The 19,680-nt window shown below is 37.0% G+C and overlaps 1 protein-coding gene across 3 annotated transcripts; it reads right to left on the reverse strand.

Moving 5' to 3' along the window:
- Positions 1–459: 459 nt before the first annotated feature.
- Positions 460–16,426, reverse strand: LOC118835501 (baculoviral IAP repeat-containing protein 2-like). Of its 3 annotated transcripts, none has more exons than XM_036742689.1 (8): positions 16,352–16,426; positions 10,697–12,997; positions 10,494–10,593; positions 5,595–5,673; positions 3,862–3,910; positions 2,995–3,237; positions 878–919; positions 460–780 (listed from the first exon to the last, which is right to left on the reverse strand). In XM_036742689.1, the coding sequence occupies exons 2-8, from the start codon at positions 11,577–11,579 to the stop codon at positions 587–589; spliced, it is 1,590 nt and encodes a 529-aa protein (XP_036598584.1). In that variant the 5' UTR covers positions 11,580–12,997; positions 16,352–16,426; the 3' UTR covers positions 460–586. The 3 variants fall into 3 exon arrangements, with proteins under 3 accessions (XP_036598584.1, XP_036598585.1, XP_036598583.1); XM_036742690.1 differs by having other exon boundaries at positions 2,995–3,219; positions 16,280–16,417; XM_036742688.1 differs by having other exon boundaries at positions 16,280–16,417.
- Between the last annotated feature and the right edge of the window lie 3,254 nt (positions 16,427–19,680).

The raw sequence follows: 19,680 nt of genomic DNA on the forward strand, positions 1-19,680 counted from the left end.
GGTTCAGAAAGCATAGCAAGGAAATTATTACATACAGTAAAAACATTTGGACCAGAAGAGCCTTTGTGGATTACTTTACTACATTATTCATCAAAAATTGATTACATATGAAATTTCTCCCTACACCATGTTTTATTTCCCATTTTATAGAGGTAGAGTGCAAGAATTATGAAACACTGTATTTTTCAGTTCCTATTATTCCTCCACAACATAAATAATTCAGAAAGATTAAATAAAACCTCTCAAAAGTTTGTTCATTTACAAATTGCATGCCTGTGAAACATTAAGTTATTACAACACCTCTAATGTTCTATATTCCTTTCTTTGTTCAGGAGCAAACTGTGATACCTCCTCTGATCTTCCCACCTTCTTGTCCTCCCACCCAATGTGTAAGTGACACAAATTTCTCATGACAATTAAAGAGTAGTAATATAATATAATACTTTATTTTTGGTGGGAGAGAGGGGAAAATGAGTCAGAATAGAAGTTAATCAGGTATAAACAATAATAATCTTTACTTCTGAAGGCTTAAGAAAACATTTCAAATTCCTTAGCTACAAAAGTCTGGAAGATTATTGATTTTTCTTTATGAAAGAAATGTACGAACTGTACCCTTGATTGTACTTCTACAAATAGGGCATTTTCTTAGGGAAGGTGCGCATTCTTTGCAAACTACTAGATGTCCACAAGGAATAAAGACAACTGATACTTCTTTGTCCATACAAACTTTACATGTTCTTTCTTCTTGTAATCGCCTCAACTGTTCTTCTATTGACAAATCTAAAAAGAAAAAGAATGATGAAATACAATTTGGTTTTTTCACATTAAAAATAAGAAAAAAGCAGACCATTAATATTAAGTGTTAATATTATTTTACCTGAAACATCTGCTGCTGGAATATACTTTATATTCTTTTCCACTGTGGGGAAAAAAAAAATGAAAAAAAGTGTTACACGTTAGAGATCTACTTCTTAAAATATAAGCCACAGAGCATATCTTCACAGAGTATCGTAGTTGGAAGGAACCTCAGATGCTATCTAGTCCAACCTGTACTTAAATGAGAATCTCTACAAATAGCAGAAAAATGACCTTTTAAGGTTTTTTTCTTGTAAGAAAAAATAAGAGGGAATCCAGCATCTCTACTATAGCTTATTCTACTTTTGGATGGTTCTAATTATTAGGGAGTCTTTTTTTACATTGAACCTAAACCTGCCTCACTATAACTTCTACCCATGCTCTTAGTTCTGCCTACTGGGGTCAAATCTAACCCCCTTTCCACAAAACCATCTTTCGATACCTGAAAGCAGCTATCATGTCTTTCTTAAACCTTCTTTCTGAAAGAACATCCCCTTTTATTCCTTGTTATAAAGGCTGGCTCTCTCCAGAATTTAGGACAATGCCTGGCACATAGTAGGTGCCCCAGGCAACTCTAAAACTAGAAGTTGCAAAGCCAATACTAACCTAGAGTGGTCCAAGTCTTTTTTTTTTCAAATAACTACATAATTTCATCCTTAAAAACCAATGAAAAAGGCTTTTTTAAATTCAAGGTATCATCATCATTATATATACTTGGTAGACTCTATTATATAGACAGTGAGCCTCATTAGAGCAGGGCCCTATCTTATCTAAATGTATCTTTCTCAGTGCCTAATGCAAGTACTCCACACAAAGTTGGACATTTAATTTTTTTTGGACATATACAAATGACTATAATACAAGGTAAACTTTGATAATTACAAGATGTGTATAAACAAGGTATTTTTCTGTTCCATTAAATCAAAGTATTTATTGAGGAATTATATGCAAAGCATTGGGAATTTAGAAAAGAGAAAGATCAGTGAAGCTTCAAGTGGAACAGGCATGATATGAACTGGGTGAGTAAAATTTCAACAGGAGAAGACAAAAGGAAGGGCATTCAGTCCAAAGAGACAATACAAGCATAGGATTACAGGAGGGGTGTTCTGGAGCCAGGTCCAGTAGAGAGCCAATTGTTAAATATTCCATGTGAGCATTCACACCTTGGAAATCAGCAAATGCTTGAATTATTATTTTGTTGATTTTCTAGACTTAAGAAAGTGATGGAAAAAATGTTAATAATGAATATTAAACTTAAAAGCATTTCATGGGTACTTTTTTTCTTCCCCTGAGAGTTGGTCATTAAACATTTTGCTAATATAATGATGGCTGGAATAGACCTTGGAAATTATCTAATCCGATGGATCTCAAACCCCTTTATGCTCTTAAACATTATTACTGAGATTGTGTTTATGTGGGCTATATCTATTGCTATCTACTGTATTAGAAATTAAAACTGACAAATTTTACTACTAACCTATTTAAAATAGCAATAATAAACTATGTTAACACAAATCACATATTTTTATGAAACATAACTACATCCCCCCCCCAAAAAAAGTAAAGTAGCTTTGTTTTATTTATTTTTGCAAGTTTTCTTTGGTGCCTGGTTTAATAAAGAACCACTGAATTTCATATCTGCTGTATGTTATCTGTTACAATATGTTATTTTGGTTGAAGTACATGAAGAAAATAAGGCCTCACAGCTATGTAGTTGGACAAGGGAGGAATATTCTAATAGGCAAATAATGTCTTAGAATTATTATGAAAATAATTTTGACCTTGAGGATCTCCTAAAATGATCTTGGAGATCCCAACAAGGTTCCACAGACCATACTTTGAGAACTGTTGATCTAGTCGAACCATTCATCTTACAGATAAAGAAACTGAACTTTCAGCTTTGGATATATTTTAGGAATAAAGAGAAGAAATAATCCTGGGGAAAGAAGCAGAGAAAGAGCATCCAGAAAGATAGAAGGACTAGAACATAATATGCATATGGAGTCGACTTTAAATGTGCAGCGACACATCAAATAATCAATAGATTTGATAGAAGGAACACATTTTCAAGTACTGAAAGTAATTTTTACACTTAAGAAGAAACATTGATCTCAACTAAAATCAGTAGCCCATATATACCTGATTCTGTTTCTTCAGTTTGTTGTTCTTTCTCCTCTTCCCTTGTTTCATCATCTGCCTTAAGTAAATCTGATACAAGATCACTGACTGTTTTGTAATTTTCTCCAGTTGTTAAGATTTTACTCTGAACTGTCTGTTTTATTAGCCTTCTATTAAAGCCCATTTCCAAAGCTGCTTTGACCACAGATGTATTCATCATGATTGCATCTTCTGAATGGTTTTCTCCTGGTCCAAAATGAATAACTATTTAGAATGAAGGATTTTATGAAAATTAGAATTTTAAATGGTTTAATTTCCAAAGATATTAAAATGTTAAAAAATGTATAAATCAGAATTACAATTACAATTACAAAATTGTCATTTTACATACTAATTTTACCTATGGTTTACTAAGTTAAATAATAATAATTACATATGACTAAAGTTGAGTAAATAAAAAGAACATAAAAAATTCCCTTTTCGGGGCAGCTAGGTGGCGCAGTCAGTAGAGCACCGGCCCTGGAGTCAGGAGGACCTGAGTTCAAATCCGGCCTCAGACACTTGACACATGTACTAGCTGTGTGACCTTGGGCAAGTCACTTAACCCCAACTGCCCTGCCAAAAAGCAAAAAAAAAAACAAACAAAAAAAAAAAAATTCCCTTTTCCCAAATCTCCACTATCAGTATACAGTTTATTTTTTGAACTATTAAATGGGAGAAGGAAAACAAACTTTATTTTTACTCAGAATTGAGCTTCCTTCAGTTTTTATAACTGTTTCATGTACTTATTTTTATAATAATCTTATAAACCCTTTCTTCATATGTTTTCTTGACAGTCAGTATAAAATAATGCTATTTAAATTTAAGGTGCATTATCATTGTACATACTTGGTAGCTCAGCACTTTCATCCACTGGAGTATCTGATGTAGATAGCAGCTGTGAGATAAAAAGACTACGTAAGTAAAAATAAATCATAAATTACCTTCCCACTGCATAATTAATTGCTCAATATATATACTATCATGCTAACATTAACAAAATTAAATAGGTATATATATCTTAAAAACAACAATTAAGACACTAAAATATTTCATTTATATTTAACAATCCTCAGGCCTCAAAGCATTAAGAGTTTGTCCTTGTGGCTCTAACCAAGCTATTATATTTTTTCTTTCTCAACAGTAAGGTAAGGAAAACAGTATTTTTTGTTTTTTAAGATGCCTTTAACAAACATTTAGTAACTATAAGAAACAGTCACTGGATCAGCCTTTATGGAAAGCACACGCATATATATGAAGGCATCATCTCATCAGTTACAGTCACTGCTAATCCTCAAACTACATCGCTTATTCAAAAAAGCTGATTTTCCAGGAAAGATAGGTACAGCAGCAAAGATTTCTTCCTACATCTTAATGCGAATTTACATAGCTTGACTATTCATTTTGTCTGCTTTTGGTAGGTATTTTTTCCCCACAAAATGGGAAAAACATACACATATGCACCACAAAACTGTTTTTCCATGATCATGACATACTAGAAAGGGCACTGGTCATAGAGTTAGAAGATGTATATAGGTCTCATCTGTGACACTTGTTGGCTATGCTTTCTTTCATTTGTTTAGCCTTCCTGACCTATTTTTCTTATCCATTAAATGGCAAGAAAAATACTTATCTCACTGGCTTGTCATAAAGATGCTACTTTGAAGACTTTAAAAAACTATACAAATATTAATTGCTACATGTCCAGCTAAGTAGTCTAGTGGATAGTCTGTTGTTCCTAGAATGAGGAAGAGCTAAACTCAGACATGTAGCTATGTGATTTTAGAAAAGTCATTCAATCTCTCTTAGTCTCAGTTTTCTCATCTACAAAATAGGAACAGTGATAATAGCACCTATCTCATGGGATTGTGGTAGAGACAGAATGAGGTTTATAGGTAAAGTGTGTTATACATATATATGATATATAATATATGTTATCTGTTGTTATCAAATAACAGAAAAATTTGCAGTTTATCCATTTTTTTCTAAGTCTTTTCTTGGATTACTCTTGCTTTTCTAAATAACAGCAACAAAAAGACATTTATAAAGCAAACATCTACTTCAGGTCAAAGATTTTCATTTCATCTGTGTGAAAATAATGCTGATTACAACCTATCCAACAATGAGTAGAGAGCTTTGCCTGAGGTTCAAATGAGTTGAGGAGCTTGATTTGCCCATGCTCAAATGGCTATTGTCAAAGGAGAGAGTTAAACCTAGCTCTCCCTGACTCCAAAATCAGCATTCTATATAGTACACAATATGTGTTGCCTCTTGGGTTTTTTCATTAAGAATAGCTGTATTTATTGAACTTCCCAAAATCATCAATTGGAGGAAACCCTAGACCAGAGGTGGAGAACCTGCGGCCTCGAGGCCACATGTGGCCTTTTGGTCTTCAAGGGCAGCTTTTTGACTGAGTCCAAGCTTTACAGAACAAATCCTTTTATTAAGGGGATTTGTTCTGTGAAGTTTGGATTCAGTCAAAGGGCCTCACTTGAGGATCTAGAGGGCCACATGTGGCCTCCAGGCCACAGGGTTCCCCACCCCTGCCCAAGATAGTAGTGACAATTACAAAAACTTTATACCTGTGCAAGAAGATGAGGATAACTAGCCTGAATTTGATTGATGAACTGTTGTCCTTTCATTGCGATCAAGTACTCACACCTAAAATGTTAATGAATAAATTAATGCATGAAAAAGCACTTATGAAACACTTATTATGTGCCAAGTATTGTGCTAAGCACTGGGGATACAGATATGAAAGCAAAGAGAATCTCAGCCCTCAAGGAGTTTATATTCTAAGAAGAGGAATTTACACAGTTTGGAGAGTTAATTAACATAAACTTTCCAGGAGCAAAGGCAGAATTGATTTGATCATGGTTCTAACTATAAGGGGTGAAAGATGGAGGGTAGTGATCTGTACAGTACTGTGATTGGTGAAAAGATGGCCAGTGTGTAAGGAGAGAAATATAGCTGGGCTATGGTCTGCCTGAAAAAGTGGCTAGTCACCAATCAGGAGAGGGGTGGATGCTCCAGGGGAGAAGCCTAAAACCCCCAACACTCTAATAAAAAAAGTGAAGTTGGTGATTAATTTTTATGTATTGTAAAGAACCTTTTCAAATAACATGAATGTACACAACTTAGCTTCAAACAGCCCAATGGCCCGAAACAAAAGTATTCAAAACCATTAGGACTTTTACCCCTTTATTTGGAATAACATGAATAAATAAATCCCTAACATTGGGAACTAGTTTTCTTATACTACTTTTCCTTTCAACTTTAAGTTCTAAATATCAGTCTGGGAATGGGCCCACAGAAGCCTGAGAAAGACCTTAATTTAGAAAGGCCAAGGTCACCCTCTGCAGCCCAGGTCATCGCCAGTCTTTTTGACTTCTGTCTTGCCACCAACTTCAATGGGAGGAGTAAGTGAGGCTGATAACTTTGTGCAGCTCTGCCTCACTTAAATCCAATTCACAATGCAAGTCAATTACATCACCCCATGATGTCATTGGTCCTCTTCAAAACAAAGGAACAACACTGTATGTCTCAAACCTAAATACCTCCCCACAAACCTAAATATTTCCCCACAAAACAAAATAAACTTTGAGGTTTATTCTGAACACATATTTAAAATAATATGACATTTGCATTTCTAAGACTGCCACTCCCTATCCCTATTTTCCACACTTTCCATTTTAACCTTATCCTGGGGGAAAACAATTTAGAAAAATTAATGTAGATGTTTTATCACTGTTTTAATTGAATAGTACAAGTAAGCAAGAATTAACCTTTCATGGTTTAATTTTAATTCCTCTACAATTTCATATTTCCTTCATTGGAAAAGGTAAAAATGTGTATAATGCAGGTAGAAAGACATCACTGTCAGGTTGCTATTGGCTATAGTATTTGAGACCCCTGTAGCACTGTAGTCAACAAGGTAGGACTGGTCAGAGAGTCCCCGAAGGGAAAAGGAAAAGCTCTGCGCAATTCAACACCTGCTGTAAACAGTCATATGCTTTTGTATAGTCAACATCAGAGGAAAGAGGCCATCTCTTCTAAATCTGAATTAGTCATTCCTTTTTTTCTTTTCTCCATAGATAATCCTAGCAGTTTGCCTTATATTTTCCTTTTTCTTTTTTTTTTTTGCTTTGCCTTTTTTCTTTCCTTTTCAATTATTATTTTTTATTACACCTTCACTTGGCTATGTAAGGAAACATTCTAATATAAAGGTAAAATAGTTTACAATTTCATTAAAATCTCCAAAACTTAAGTAAAAATCTGAAACGAGAGGACATGAGGTATATTCAATTCTATTTAAGTTTATAGATACATTTTAAGAGTTTTATTCACCACTCTCAAATACCACCTGAAGTCAAAAGCAGCAAGCACAGAAAGGCAGTGAGTTGTAGTGGAAAGAACACTGGATTTGGAGTCAGAAGTTTTAGATTACAAGCTCTCAAATCTGGTACTTCCTACCCATGTAATTTGGGGCATCATTTCTCTAGGTTTGTTTCCTCATCTATAAAATGAGAGGGGTGGACCTGTAGCGTCTCTATCAGCTCTAAAAATTTTTTATCCCAAGTACAGAGGACTCATGTGATAAGTACTTAGAAATTTATTAACTAATTCATTTCAGTTTTTCTTTTTATTGGAGACCTAAATGGTAGCTCTGATCCAAAATAAGCATAGTTGATACTATATTGTTCCCTATTTTCCTTGTCCACCTCTTTACTCAGAACATGTAAACAGGTTCCTGAGATTTCTTCACTGTTTTTGTTCTAAGACTCTAAGACACTGAGAGGCACAACAACTTCATGCATTAAGAACAGTCATGGAACTTGAAGGAAAGGTGATACACTATTGTTGACAGATGCATCTGGGAGAAAGGAGAGGAGTTAGGGGGAAAGAATGAGAAGGAATAATACAACTGAAAGATAAAGGGTGGAAAAGCTAAATACGTTTCCCAATGAGCCTTCATTATTGTGCATTGTTAAATCAATCTCACGTACATTCAGAATTAAATACAAAAATATGTTCCAGTGTTAAAATGAATTACACATTGTTTGGGGGAACTGATACGATTAGTAGCACTAAGAGAAGTTTTAAGTGTGTTTTTCTTTACAATAGTCTTATTTATTTAAATCTGATGGGTATAATACATGTAATATTCGGCTAGCATCATAAATGCAGAGAAAGTGCAACATATCCTAAAACAAGTATACTAAAAATTGCTTATTAACAGAGGAAGGATAGAAACAGTGTCCTAAGTACCTATAATCAAGAATATAATACTATTTCAGTTTTTAACTATAACTTGATATAAGAAAAGTAGCTAAGCAATCTATGGAAAGGTTATTCATGAATTAATTTCAGAAACTTTACAGGGTACTGTACAATACCATTTTTTATTTCAAAAAGTCAATTGAATTAAAAACACAGATTTAACACCTACTATATAAAAAGCACTGGGATCCAAAGAGGAGAAGCAGTACAGTCCCTGCCCTAAAGAACAGTTCACTCAGTACTTCTGTTTTCTCACCACCCCCTCATTCTTTGAGTACCTCTAGTCAAAATTCCTTTTTCATTGACTCTAATGAAACTATCTTCTCAAAAGTCTGTAGCAACTTCTTAATTGCCAAATCCAATGGCCTCTTCTCAGTTGGTTCTCCTTTTCCTCACTGTTTAAAAGGCACTGGGATCCAAAGATGAGAAATACTACAGTTCCCGCCCTATTACAATCTAATCAGAAGTATAAAACATATACAAGTAAGTATGATTCAAGGTTAAATGTGAGAAATGTAAAGGAAAGGACCAAACAATATGCTACAAGAAAAATGATGAAGGGATGATCACTTTTAGCTGAAGATGAAACCACTTTGTCAAGGGCCTTAAATGCATTTTATACCAAAAGCAAAGGGGAAATCTGTAAAAATTTACAAGCAGAAGAGGGACATAGTCAGATTTTTCCATTAAGAAGAGTATTTTGGCAGCTGTATGAAGAATAGATGGGAAAATTGATTTTCAACTCCTCAAGGACAGGAACTGTCTTTTCTCTTTCTTTGCAATCCCAGCACTTAGCAGGGCCTGGTAGATTATAAGTGTTTAATAAATGTTTATTGATTGAATTGAGGAAATGGAAGCAGCTGGACCAGGTAGGATGTATTTCACACAACCTATCAACTCCAAACCTGGACTACATTCCCTCCTCATCTCTACCTTTCAGAATCCTTGTTTTCTATCAAGGTTTAGTTCTAGTGACATGGTTGTAACCAAAGGTGCTTTTTTCCCCTCAAAGATTCCTATCAGATTTCAGTTCTCCCTTGATCTTATCACAATTGAGCTTGTAGCACCAGTGTAGTGAAAAAAGCTCTGTACTTGGGTACAGAGGGCTTGGGTTTGAATCCTGCTTCTGCCACTTACTACCTGTGTGACCTCAAGCAAGGTACTACCTATCTATGGCCCTCAATTTCTTCATTTATAAGATGAAGGATTTGCACTAGATGGATTCCAAGAGTCCTTCCACCTCTAAATCTATGATCCTACTTATCTGTGTACATGTCATATCCTGACTAGCAGAATCCTTAAGGATATTTTAAAATATTTTTATCCCTGTACCAGAACTAAATGCCTGTTGAATTGAACTACAATAGTCTAAGCAAGTGACAACGAGTGACTGGTTTAATACGATGACAGTATGAGGAGTGAGGGGTTGGCATATAATAGAACTTAACAACCAACTGGATAGGGGTGCAGTAGAATGAGAGAGTCAAAGTCAGTTGATGTTTTGAGCCTGAATAGCCAAGATAACAGCGGTATCATCAATAGATGATGATGAGACAGAGAGAAAGGGCACTCACAAAGCTGACATTCTACTGGCAGAGGGAAAGAAGCAAGTAAAGAAACTGAAATTGAAGATGAGATATAGAATGATCAGATCAAGAAGGGATATGATCAAAAACATAAGCAGAGGGGTTCAGCCTTGTCATAGAGGGCTTCATCCTTGAGAGCAGGAGGAAAACAGGGAACAAAAGAAGATAAAGGAACGGTGAGGACAAAAAAGGTTTTAAGGTTTGGAGGAGAGTCAAGGGAGGTCATGACAGATGGGTCAAAGCAGGAAATTAGGTCATCTGCTCCAGGGTAGGACAAGGTAGCAGTTTGAAATTTAGAGCTGAAGAAGAGGGGAGATTTGAATCAACTGGTCAACCAACACTGAGAAGTATGATAAGCAGTTAATCAGTCAGTCACTATCTGAGTGACAGGCACCGTGCTAAGAGCCAGGGATACAAAGAAAGACAAAAATCAGTCCCTCAAGTTCTCAAGGAGCTCATAGTCCACTGGATGCTAATCAGAAATTGAAGAAAAGGATTACAATGTAGTAGAGTGGGGCCAGTTTATATTAGAGAACATGAAGCTCTAAATTTATCCACTTAAACAACCAAGCTCATTATTATAGAATTTTACAAGGCAGAATTTAAAATAATTACCTTGGGAACCATTTGGCGTGCTCCACCCAAGGATCATCTCCTGATTCCCAACACCTCAGTCCACCATCACAGCAGAAGCATTTGACATCATCATCACAACCTAACCAAAAAGAGAGCCAAAATTTGAATGTGCAAAACAAGTAAAGTGAAAATTTACTAGTTAAGAGCTATGATTATTTCTTCTACCGATTGAGTTTTCTTACCCATATAATAAAAGCCAGCACTTGCAAGCTGCTCTGGAGGAACTGGAATCTGAGATGGCCAGGTCACAAAGGTTTTCATACGGGCTGCGTGGCTTTGCATGCTCAGATTAGAAACACTGAACCTTGATGTTTCTTGGATTTGATTTCCCAGGAAAGGACAGTTGGGAAAATGTCTCCGATGTTCTGACATGGCATCATCTTTCGGTTCCCAATTACTCAGTTTCCCACCGCAGGCAAAGCAAGCTACCATGTCTCCAGGTCCTATGTAGTAAAAACCAGCTTTTGCCAGATCCAGTGGTGACATAAATGTCAGTGGCCATGTCTGGTAAGTAAGAATTCTGGCATCTTCAGTACTCATTGAATAACTATAGGGGCTGGTGTTCAAAGGGGACAAGTCCTCAACTACCCTGGAAGTCACTGGCTCTAGTGGAAAACTGGAATAAGAACCACTGAAATATCCACTCTGTTCTGAACTGGGAGATAATGAGCATGTGACATTATTCATCCCTGAAAAAGAAAATGCAGACTGAGAGGAAGATTCTAGATTGTTAACTACAATCAAATTCTGAATAAATGCACAGCTAGGATATAGCTGTTTATGTTTGTCAATAGCACTGTCTCCTTGTTTCCAATTATCCAGCATTAAGCCACAACAGAAACATTTAACTCTGTCGTTCACACCAGTGTAATAAAATCCAGCCCGAGCAAGACTCCTTTCTGAGATTGGAACATTGACTGGGAAAGCAGAATATGTAGACATTCTGTAGAGTTCACAAGAAAAGTCATATTTCAGTTCATATAGGTTGCTATCTTCTATTACGTTCATTAGATTCAAGGGGCAAAAATGGGACAAGTCTTTCTCTGGGGAGGTAGTTTTGTGCATCCTTCATGGTTAAAACCATGGTACTAAAGAACCAGGCTAAAAACCTGCAAATGAAATTCTTTATAATTTTTCATGCCAAATACTTGAGGTTCATAGAGATATCCTAAATTTCATTATGGTAGCTAGAGACTTCACATACTTTCAAAAGGGGTATAACACACTTTGAAGTTATATATCACTGTCTTTATATATGTGCTATTATATAAACTTAAAAAGTTAGATACTTTTGGAGGTGTGTAAAGTGCTTTTGGGCCCTAGTTAGTGTCAGACACTTTGAGGTACATGCATTATTTCAGGTTACTAAGGTGCAACAGTATACCACCAGCCTTAAATAGGTAACATATTTAATAGTGTTTGACTCACACAGTATTTTTTATTAGCTTTCTATGTTCAACAGATGCTTCTATTTTATCTAACTTTACTTGAAAGATCAAATACCAAGTTTGCAAAATGCATCATTTATTTCCCAGAAGCATTCTCCATGTTCGTTTTTTTTTCAGAGTGAATCCATCTTTACCTAAATTTAACTTTTCATCCATTGTTCTTCTAATGCCTATGTGAATGAATTAAATTTCAGACTCTTTCAGCACCTCATAGTCTTAGTGTAATCTGTGCTGATCAGACAGTATCAGAATGTTACAGATGTTACCAGGAAGCAGAGTTCAGCTCACAAAAGAACTATCCTTCAATGGAATAGACTGCCTTGTAAAGTGAGCTGTTTGAGTCACTAGATGTGTTCAAACAGCAGTCACATGACCACTTAGGGATACCATAGAGATTCACCCACTGCACAGAAGGGGTTGAATTAGGTAACCTCTAAGGTCCTTTCCAATTCTAGAATTCCTTGATTCTGTGATCTTCACTGGAGATTAGACAGTTACTTCATGTACCACCACTGACTTCTTCCCTGCTTTCTTTAAATCTTTTATGCCAGCCAAAAATTCTTGGTCTGGCTATTTTTTCATCCGCACAATTTTTTTTTAACGTAACACATGTCTTATTTGAAAATGTAGTTAACTTCACAAAAAGTTTGAGGCTAATTCTTTGTTCTAAAGGATTCATTTTTATACTAATAGAAAATATTCACTTCTCTTCACTAGAGCTGTTAGCACTGGGTGACTTTCAAAGGATTATTGCTGTACACTGATGACCTTGATATGACCACTTATATTTTCTATATGCCACATTATCAATTTTCATTACATCATAGTTAGACCATTTATCAATGGACCATGTTTCAAAATTTAACAATTGTCAGGTATCAATAACTTTGATTAACTATTTTCTTTACTCATGCACAAAACTACCTCCCCGAGTTCAGACTATGTCCCTTTTAAGGGTTTAGGTCTCCATTTTGGTATTTTTAGTCCACAAAAGAAAATGAAAAAAAGAGAACAAGATTCTTCTTCCTGTAAAATCTGTTAAGAAAAAAAGAGAATTTTAGAATACAAAGTATTCATAGGAGACATTAATATTATAAAATGTATAAAATACAACCTAATTCCAAAAATCTGTCATGAAAACTCCTTTTCAATATAGATTATTAATACTAATTCCATTATGATGACCCAAATCAGATTTAATCTCACATAAATGAACTGATTTTGCTCTTTTTGGTCATCATGAAAATACCCATCCTTGGTCATGAGACAGAATGAGAAAATATACAAGTGGATAAACTCAAATTTATTACCATTACTTGAGGCCCCCTCATTCAGTCTCAGTATCAAATATTTGAAAACAGGCCTCAAAACTAAGAAGTGGATTCAAGTCCAACCTCTGACACATACTAGCTGTGTGACCCTGGGCAAGTTTTTAACCACTCAGTCATCTAATAAAAATTCAAAGAAGGTCCTGATCTACATTGCTAGAGGGGAGTTCTTTGGACTGTGCCCTATATCAATGAAACCACAGGTCTAGTCCTATTCCTCGAAAATATTTGCCTTGAGTGATAGATAACACAAAAGAACTCTTTACCGAGTTTGTGGAGTTTGCAAAGAAGAGGCAACAGGGTAAAGAGTTTTCTGTAGCAAAACTAATTCTAGGGCTTTTGCCCTATTCCCAACACAAAATCTTTTTGGATTAGACATTAATTTTAACAAAATTTTTTAATGGTTAAGCATCATTACTTCCATGATGTGACTTGCCTGAACTACATAACCCTTTAGTCCACAGAGCAATCCCAATATGAAACATTGTAAATCAGAAAGAAAAAGAAAATTTCCTAAGTAAGGAGAATGGCAAAGGTAACCTTGGGAGTTGGAGGCAGGAGAGAGAAAGTTGATGTGGAAGAAGGTTTCCAAAGGGATATGGAGAAAAAAACAAAAAGATATTATGTACTTTACAATTCTGCCTCTGACTCCACATATAGTGGGACTAGTTTAAGTGGATAAAAATTCAGTTTTCCTCAATCTAGTTGTCTTCTTACAGAGGGAAGAGGGACAGGCAGAGCTATGCTACTTTCTCCTTCTCTGTATCTAAGATAAAACACAGCACTGTGTAATTTCCCTTTGGACTACATCTTCTGTCCTTTCCTCTGCTCTCTGCTCTCCTCTCCCACACGAAGTGTTGCACAGGCACTCCCTGCATAATGATGCCTCAGTGTTGCACAGGCACTCCCTGCATAATGATGCCTCAATGCAAGATGACCCTTCACTCTAACATGGATTATACAATTGTCCATATATAACATTCTCCCTGTGGCAATACCTGTGTCTGTCTCATTTAATGCAGTGCTTTTGAGTGATTAATGATATGACATAGGATACATCTCTATTGGCAACAGTTTAGAGCAAAGGCTCTACTAAAAGTCAATCAGTGGCTTCACACAAACATACAGAATAGCCTGTTTTTTAGAACCAATCTAAAATACTAATGCTGTGTAGGGTAGGCAAGACCAGTCTAAAAGCCTGTATTCTTTTCTCTCGGATCCCATGCACTCCTTTGTTGATAATCACTGCTGGCAAAATGATTCCCAAGTTGGCATTTCCATCCTTGGCCTTCTTTCTCAAGCTCCAGTCTTGAAACCATCATCTGCTATACAATTTTTTTCTGAATGTCCAAACCAAGCCCAACCCAAACTTCCTAATTTCTAGGTTTACTCAACACCTGACAAATAAACCTTCAAAATTAACCTCATACCCAATTACCAGGATTTGTCAAAATTTTCATTCACCATCTCTTTTAATAATAAATAAGGTAGTGTTAATAAGCATTAATAAGGTAGTATTGCCACTACCTTAGTTCATACCTAGACTTCTGCAAGTCCCCTAGTTTCTTTCTCTAAAATTTCTTCCCTTTTAATCTTATCTATATATTGTTCCACATGAACTTTCTGCTTTGATCATTTTACTCTTTTACTCCAAAACTTCAGTCATGGCTTCTCAATGCGTATAGGATAAAATGCAAACAACTTCAGGTTTTAGAAGGGTCAGCCTGTCTTAGTGGATAGAGAACTGACAATGAAGCCAGGAACACCTGGGTTCAAGTCTCCCTTCTCACAAATGCGACTGACAGTGGACAGATGTCCCTGTGGTCTCCTCATGCCAATCTGTTTTCCACACAACTGCCAAACTCTATGGCTTTCTATTGCTTTGGAGATCAAATATAAAACCCTCTGTCTAGTTTTTAACACCCTTCACAACTTGCTCCAACCTATCTCCCCTGCCTTCTTATATATTCCCTCATTCTTTTTCCATACAGAGAGGCCTTCTAGCTGTTTCTCGAACATTTCCCCTCTCCTTTATAATTCAGCTGCCAACCTCATCACTCCCCTTTATATCCACAGCACCTAGCACAAAGTTTGGCATATTTGGCACATGCTTAATAAGCTTCTCAATCATCTACCTCTTTACCCTCTTTCATCTATTCCTGAAAACATTTCCCCTTTTAAACAAGATTCACAGGCCTGAGGGAGTTTCAGAGTAAAGGGAACCTTTAGTCAGGATGATTCTCTCTCTCTCTCTCTCTCTCTCTCTCTCTCTCTCTCTCTCTCTCTCTCTCTCACACACACACACACTCCCCCTCCTCCTCCTGGTGGTCATTGATCTGGCATCCTAAGGTGACAAGATGCTAGACTTTGGAGTTGGAGAGGACCTCAGAGGTCATTCGGTCCATTTTACAGATAAAGAAACTGAGGCCTAGAAAGGAAAGCAGGCTTACCCAAGGTAAGGCAGAAGAGTAAGGAGCCAGGATTCAGACTACTTTCCACTGCACCCTGTATGACAGGGTCAGTAAGAGGGAGAGGATGAAGGAAAGGGCTAAAGGAAGCTCAGGCAAGCCAGCGGCCTTGTTCTTGGGATCTGGCATCGTTTGCTCTGCAGGTAGCCTCTCCCCAAGGCTTCAGACCTTCCCCTAGCTGTGTAACCCTGGGCACCTCTTTTAATCTCTCTGTGCTAGTTTTCTCATCTGTAAAAATGGTGAGGTTGACTTCCAGAGCCTCCAAGGTCCCTTTCGACTCTAAATCTGTAATCCTAGGACTATTCCCCCCCCCCCTCCCCGTCCCGCCCCAGCACAGCCCAATCCAGCCTCTGTTCCCACCCTCATCCTACCCCACCCTCAACCTAGCCCCCACCCCCACTCCCAACCCGGGCTGTTTGAGTTGCAGAGGCTTCGGTGGCCCTCCCCAGCCCCCCATTTGAGTAGTGACTTGGCCCCAGGCGGACCCTTCCCTTATAAACTTCCCCTTGCACCCCACTCACAGATACTCCGGCTCAAACACGCTAAGAAGGGCACTCTTACTGCGCTATCATAAGCCTGGAATCAGCACAGACCTGCTTCTCCGAGGCCAGACCCCTCGTTTCCCGAGAAGTGTCAAGTCTTCTGTGACAACGGTTAGAACGACTGACAGCAGCAAAGGGTCATTCGCTGTTGAGTAGTGCGAAACTTTTTAAATCATCTCAGTTCCTCCCGGGTTTAGCCCGCCCCCGACCTTTGAACGAGGTGCTTTCCTCATTCTAGGGGAACTCCTAGGGCAGAAACCACTTAAGACTTCCCCTTACTCAGCAGGCACATTAGGGGAATTCCACGACACTAAACCATTTAGTATTTCCTGACTCTCCTAAATGGCTCAATAGTAATAAATAGTATACCAGAAGTACTGTGATATGAGATATGTCATTGCTTCCTACGACTAGAAGAACCCTCTTTTCTCTTACCCCCTCCAAAAATATACTTTTGGTTTAAACTTCATTTAGTTTTCCGTTTTAAGTCACCACTTTTTCAGACCTTTAGGTATAAAAAACCCCAGAAGAGTTTTCTTTTAAATTGTGGGATTTTTAAAAAATGCCTTTTTTTTTCCACTTCTGGTCCTAATCAAGGTAAGATTATGAACATGGGTGTGGGAGGAGATTTGAAACTTAAGTAACCAGAAGTCTACCATAATTATTTTTTTTATTTTTTTTTAAATTTTAAAAATTTTGCAATGGCAATTTATAATCACTCCCTTTGATTTTCTTCATGCTTATTAAGTTAACTTATTAAAATGACCTGGGGTTTTTTGTTTTTTTTTTTGCATACTGAAAAGTATTGGTGTGGGTTTTTTTTTTTAAGTGGGATGTGGTTGTTAAAGTTGCTCCACTTTGCCCTTTCATCCCAAATGGAAGCACTTTATTTGAACTGGCTTTTTGCACATAAAGCTCAAAGTTTAGGAATCTATGTGGCCCCCTCCCCCAACTTTCCAATCTGTTGAAAGCTTCTGCACTAGACAACTTAGGCAGTGCTAGCTAAGGATAAGCTAGACAGCAAAGGTATCTTCTAAATGTAAACTTCAGTTGTAGTAATTATTACATCTTCCTTCTTATCCTTTAAACTCTGCCCTCTCCCCTTCCCCCACCAAGATAGTCTTAGAAAGTTAAAAACCATCCAAAATTCATATTCCTCCTGTGTCCTTCCTACTCTTCAGAAATCCATCCTTAAGTAGAAGTAAGCAAGGCAAACAAACACCCTTTAGATACTCAGAGGCTGGCTCTAAGAATGTATATCTTTGTCAACAGGGACCCAGGTAATCAGTCCACTGTGGTCCATAGCAGCCTCCAGAATGCCAAATGATATATCAATGGAAGAATGAATCAGTTTTTGGTGATTCAGTTTCCATGTTAGAGATTTCAGTTTAGTCTACAACTTTCTGAGCCATTTTCTCCCCACATTGGAGTCAAACCAGACTTCTAGAGTAGTCCCTGAACTGCTCTGATCTCTTCAGAGCCCTTCAGTTGAATCAAAACTTTTAGAATTTTTTTCAGCCTGTAATAGTACCTCTCTACACACTTTGGCCTACCTCTAAGATTAATGTAAAATTAAGTTTGATTTAATAAAAAAATTAAATTTGATTGGGGATAGGGCAGATTCCTTTTTCTATTTGCTTGCCATCTCATTTTTCTTTTCCTCTTACTTTCTCAATATATTGCATATAACTGTCCAACAACTATAAATGTCATTCTTTCCTCAATTCTCATTGTCCCATTTTTTTTTCAGGTATCCCTCTAAAGTTAGGAAACAAGGAAAGTATCTTTAGAAAATGGTAAGATGGAAAACACTGTTTATTCTCCATATGTATCTTCCACTTGTTCTAAAACCAGCATTACTATGGTTTATCATTCCCCTTTTGCTGTTGGTCATGTAGAATGGAAGGTGAAGAGTGGCTCTCACTGACCACTAAAAGCCATCAAGAGGGAGTCATATATGGCTAGACAATAAATAGTACCTGTGAAAAAAAGATCTTGGGGTTTTAGTGGACCATAAGCTCACTACTGGTCAATGCTGTAACACAGTAGTCAAAAAACTAGGCTGCATTAAAAGAAGCATGGTATCCAGAACAAGAGAGGGGATAGTCCTGCTGTCTTCTGTCCTGGTCAAACTACATCTGGAATATTTCATTCAGTCTTGACTGTTGCATTTTAGAAAGTACATCAATAAACGAAGAAGATGACCAAGGTGGTAAGATAACAACTGAGATGGTAGGAGAAGATTAAACACTGTGACATACAGAGGCCAACTGAAGGAACCGAGAATGTTTAGAAGAGAAGACCTGGAAATGATGTATAGGTCTTTTCAAGGACTTGAAGGGCTGTTATACAGAAACGGGATTAGACTTGTTCTGCTTAGTCTCATAGGGCAGAATTAGGAGAATAGAAATCAAAGCATAGGCATTCAGGAAAGCAGAAAGGAAGAGATTTAGGCTTGACAGAATATAAAACTTCCTAACAGAACTATTCAGAAGTGGAATTGGGTGCCTTGGCTGGTACCAGGTTTCCTAGAGACTAGATGAATGCTTGTTGCCTATGTTTTAGACAAGATTCTTGGGCACATACAGGCCGAATTACATGTTCTCTGAAGTTCTTCCCCTTAACAGCAGAATTGAAAGTGAAATGTAAAAGAGCAAACAGACTATTTTAGCCTCTTAGTACATCTCAGTCATTGTGAATGATTGCTGGGAATTTCCCAGTGATTTGCCAGCCACATAAGAATTTTCAATGAAGTACAAGAATCTCTGGTTGAATTTTTAAAACATGATTCCCAACTAAATATTGTTTGAATGTCTACTGTCTTGAGAATGAACAAATTTTAACATTTACAAAAATATCTAAAAGAAAGATGTAGCATTATCAGAGAATTATATCTTATCAATATTACTGGTGAACAACTTTCAGTTATGAAGCCTTGATGCTGGACTTTGAGAACATGAGGGAGGGGTAGCTAGGTGATGCAGTGAGTAGAGCACCAGCCCTGTAGTCAGGAGGACCTGAGTTCAAATTGGCCTCAGACAATTGACACATTTACTAGCTCTGTTACCTAGGGCAAGTCACTTAACCCAAATTGCCCTGCCTTCCCCCCTCCAAAAAAAAAAAAAAGAACATGAGGGATTTTGTTTTATAATTATTAACTGCCTTCCAGGTGTAAGTGGATGTGGCCGATGTTTGTTAGGGGACTGTATCTGTGCCTAAGCATATGTTTTCCTCAATGCTAAGTCATGGAATCATAGGATTCAGAGCTATAAGGGACCTTTGGACTAGGTCATTTAATCCAAATTGCTTACTTTACAACTAAGGAAAATGAGGCCCAGAGACATGTCATTTGCCCTATGTCAAATAATTCCTAAGTAGCA

Source organism: Trichosurus vulpecula, chromosome 2 (assembly GCF_011100635.1).
Source record: "Trichosurus vulpecula isolate mTriVul1 chromosome 2, mTriVul1.pri, whole genome shotgun sequence".
Lineage (NCBI taxonomy): Eukaryota > Metazoa > Chordata > Mammalia > Diprotodontia > Phalangeridae > Trichosurus > Trichosurus vulpecula.

Bases quoted from the DNA above. Each gene is read 5' to 3' on its own strand.
- LOC118835501 (XM_036742689.1), bottom strand. From the start codon at position 11,579: ATGCACAAAACTACCTCCCCAGAGAAAGACTTGTCCCATTTTTGCCCC. The intron at 5,674-10,493 runs GTAATTATTTTA...TTAACATTTTAG, and splicing joins CACGCCAAATGGTTCCCAAG to GTGTGAGTACTTGATCGCAA. The intron at 920-2,994 runs GTATATATGGGC...TTTTCCCCACAG, and splicing joins AACTGAAGAAACAGAATCAG to TGGAAAAGAATATAAAGTAT.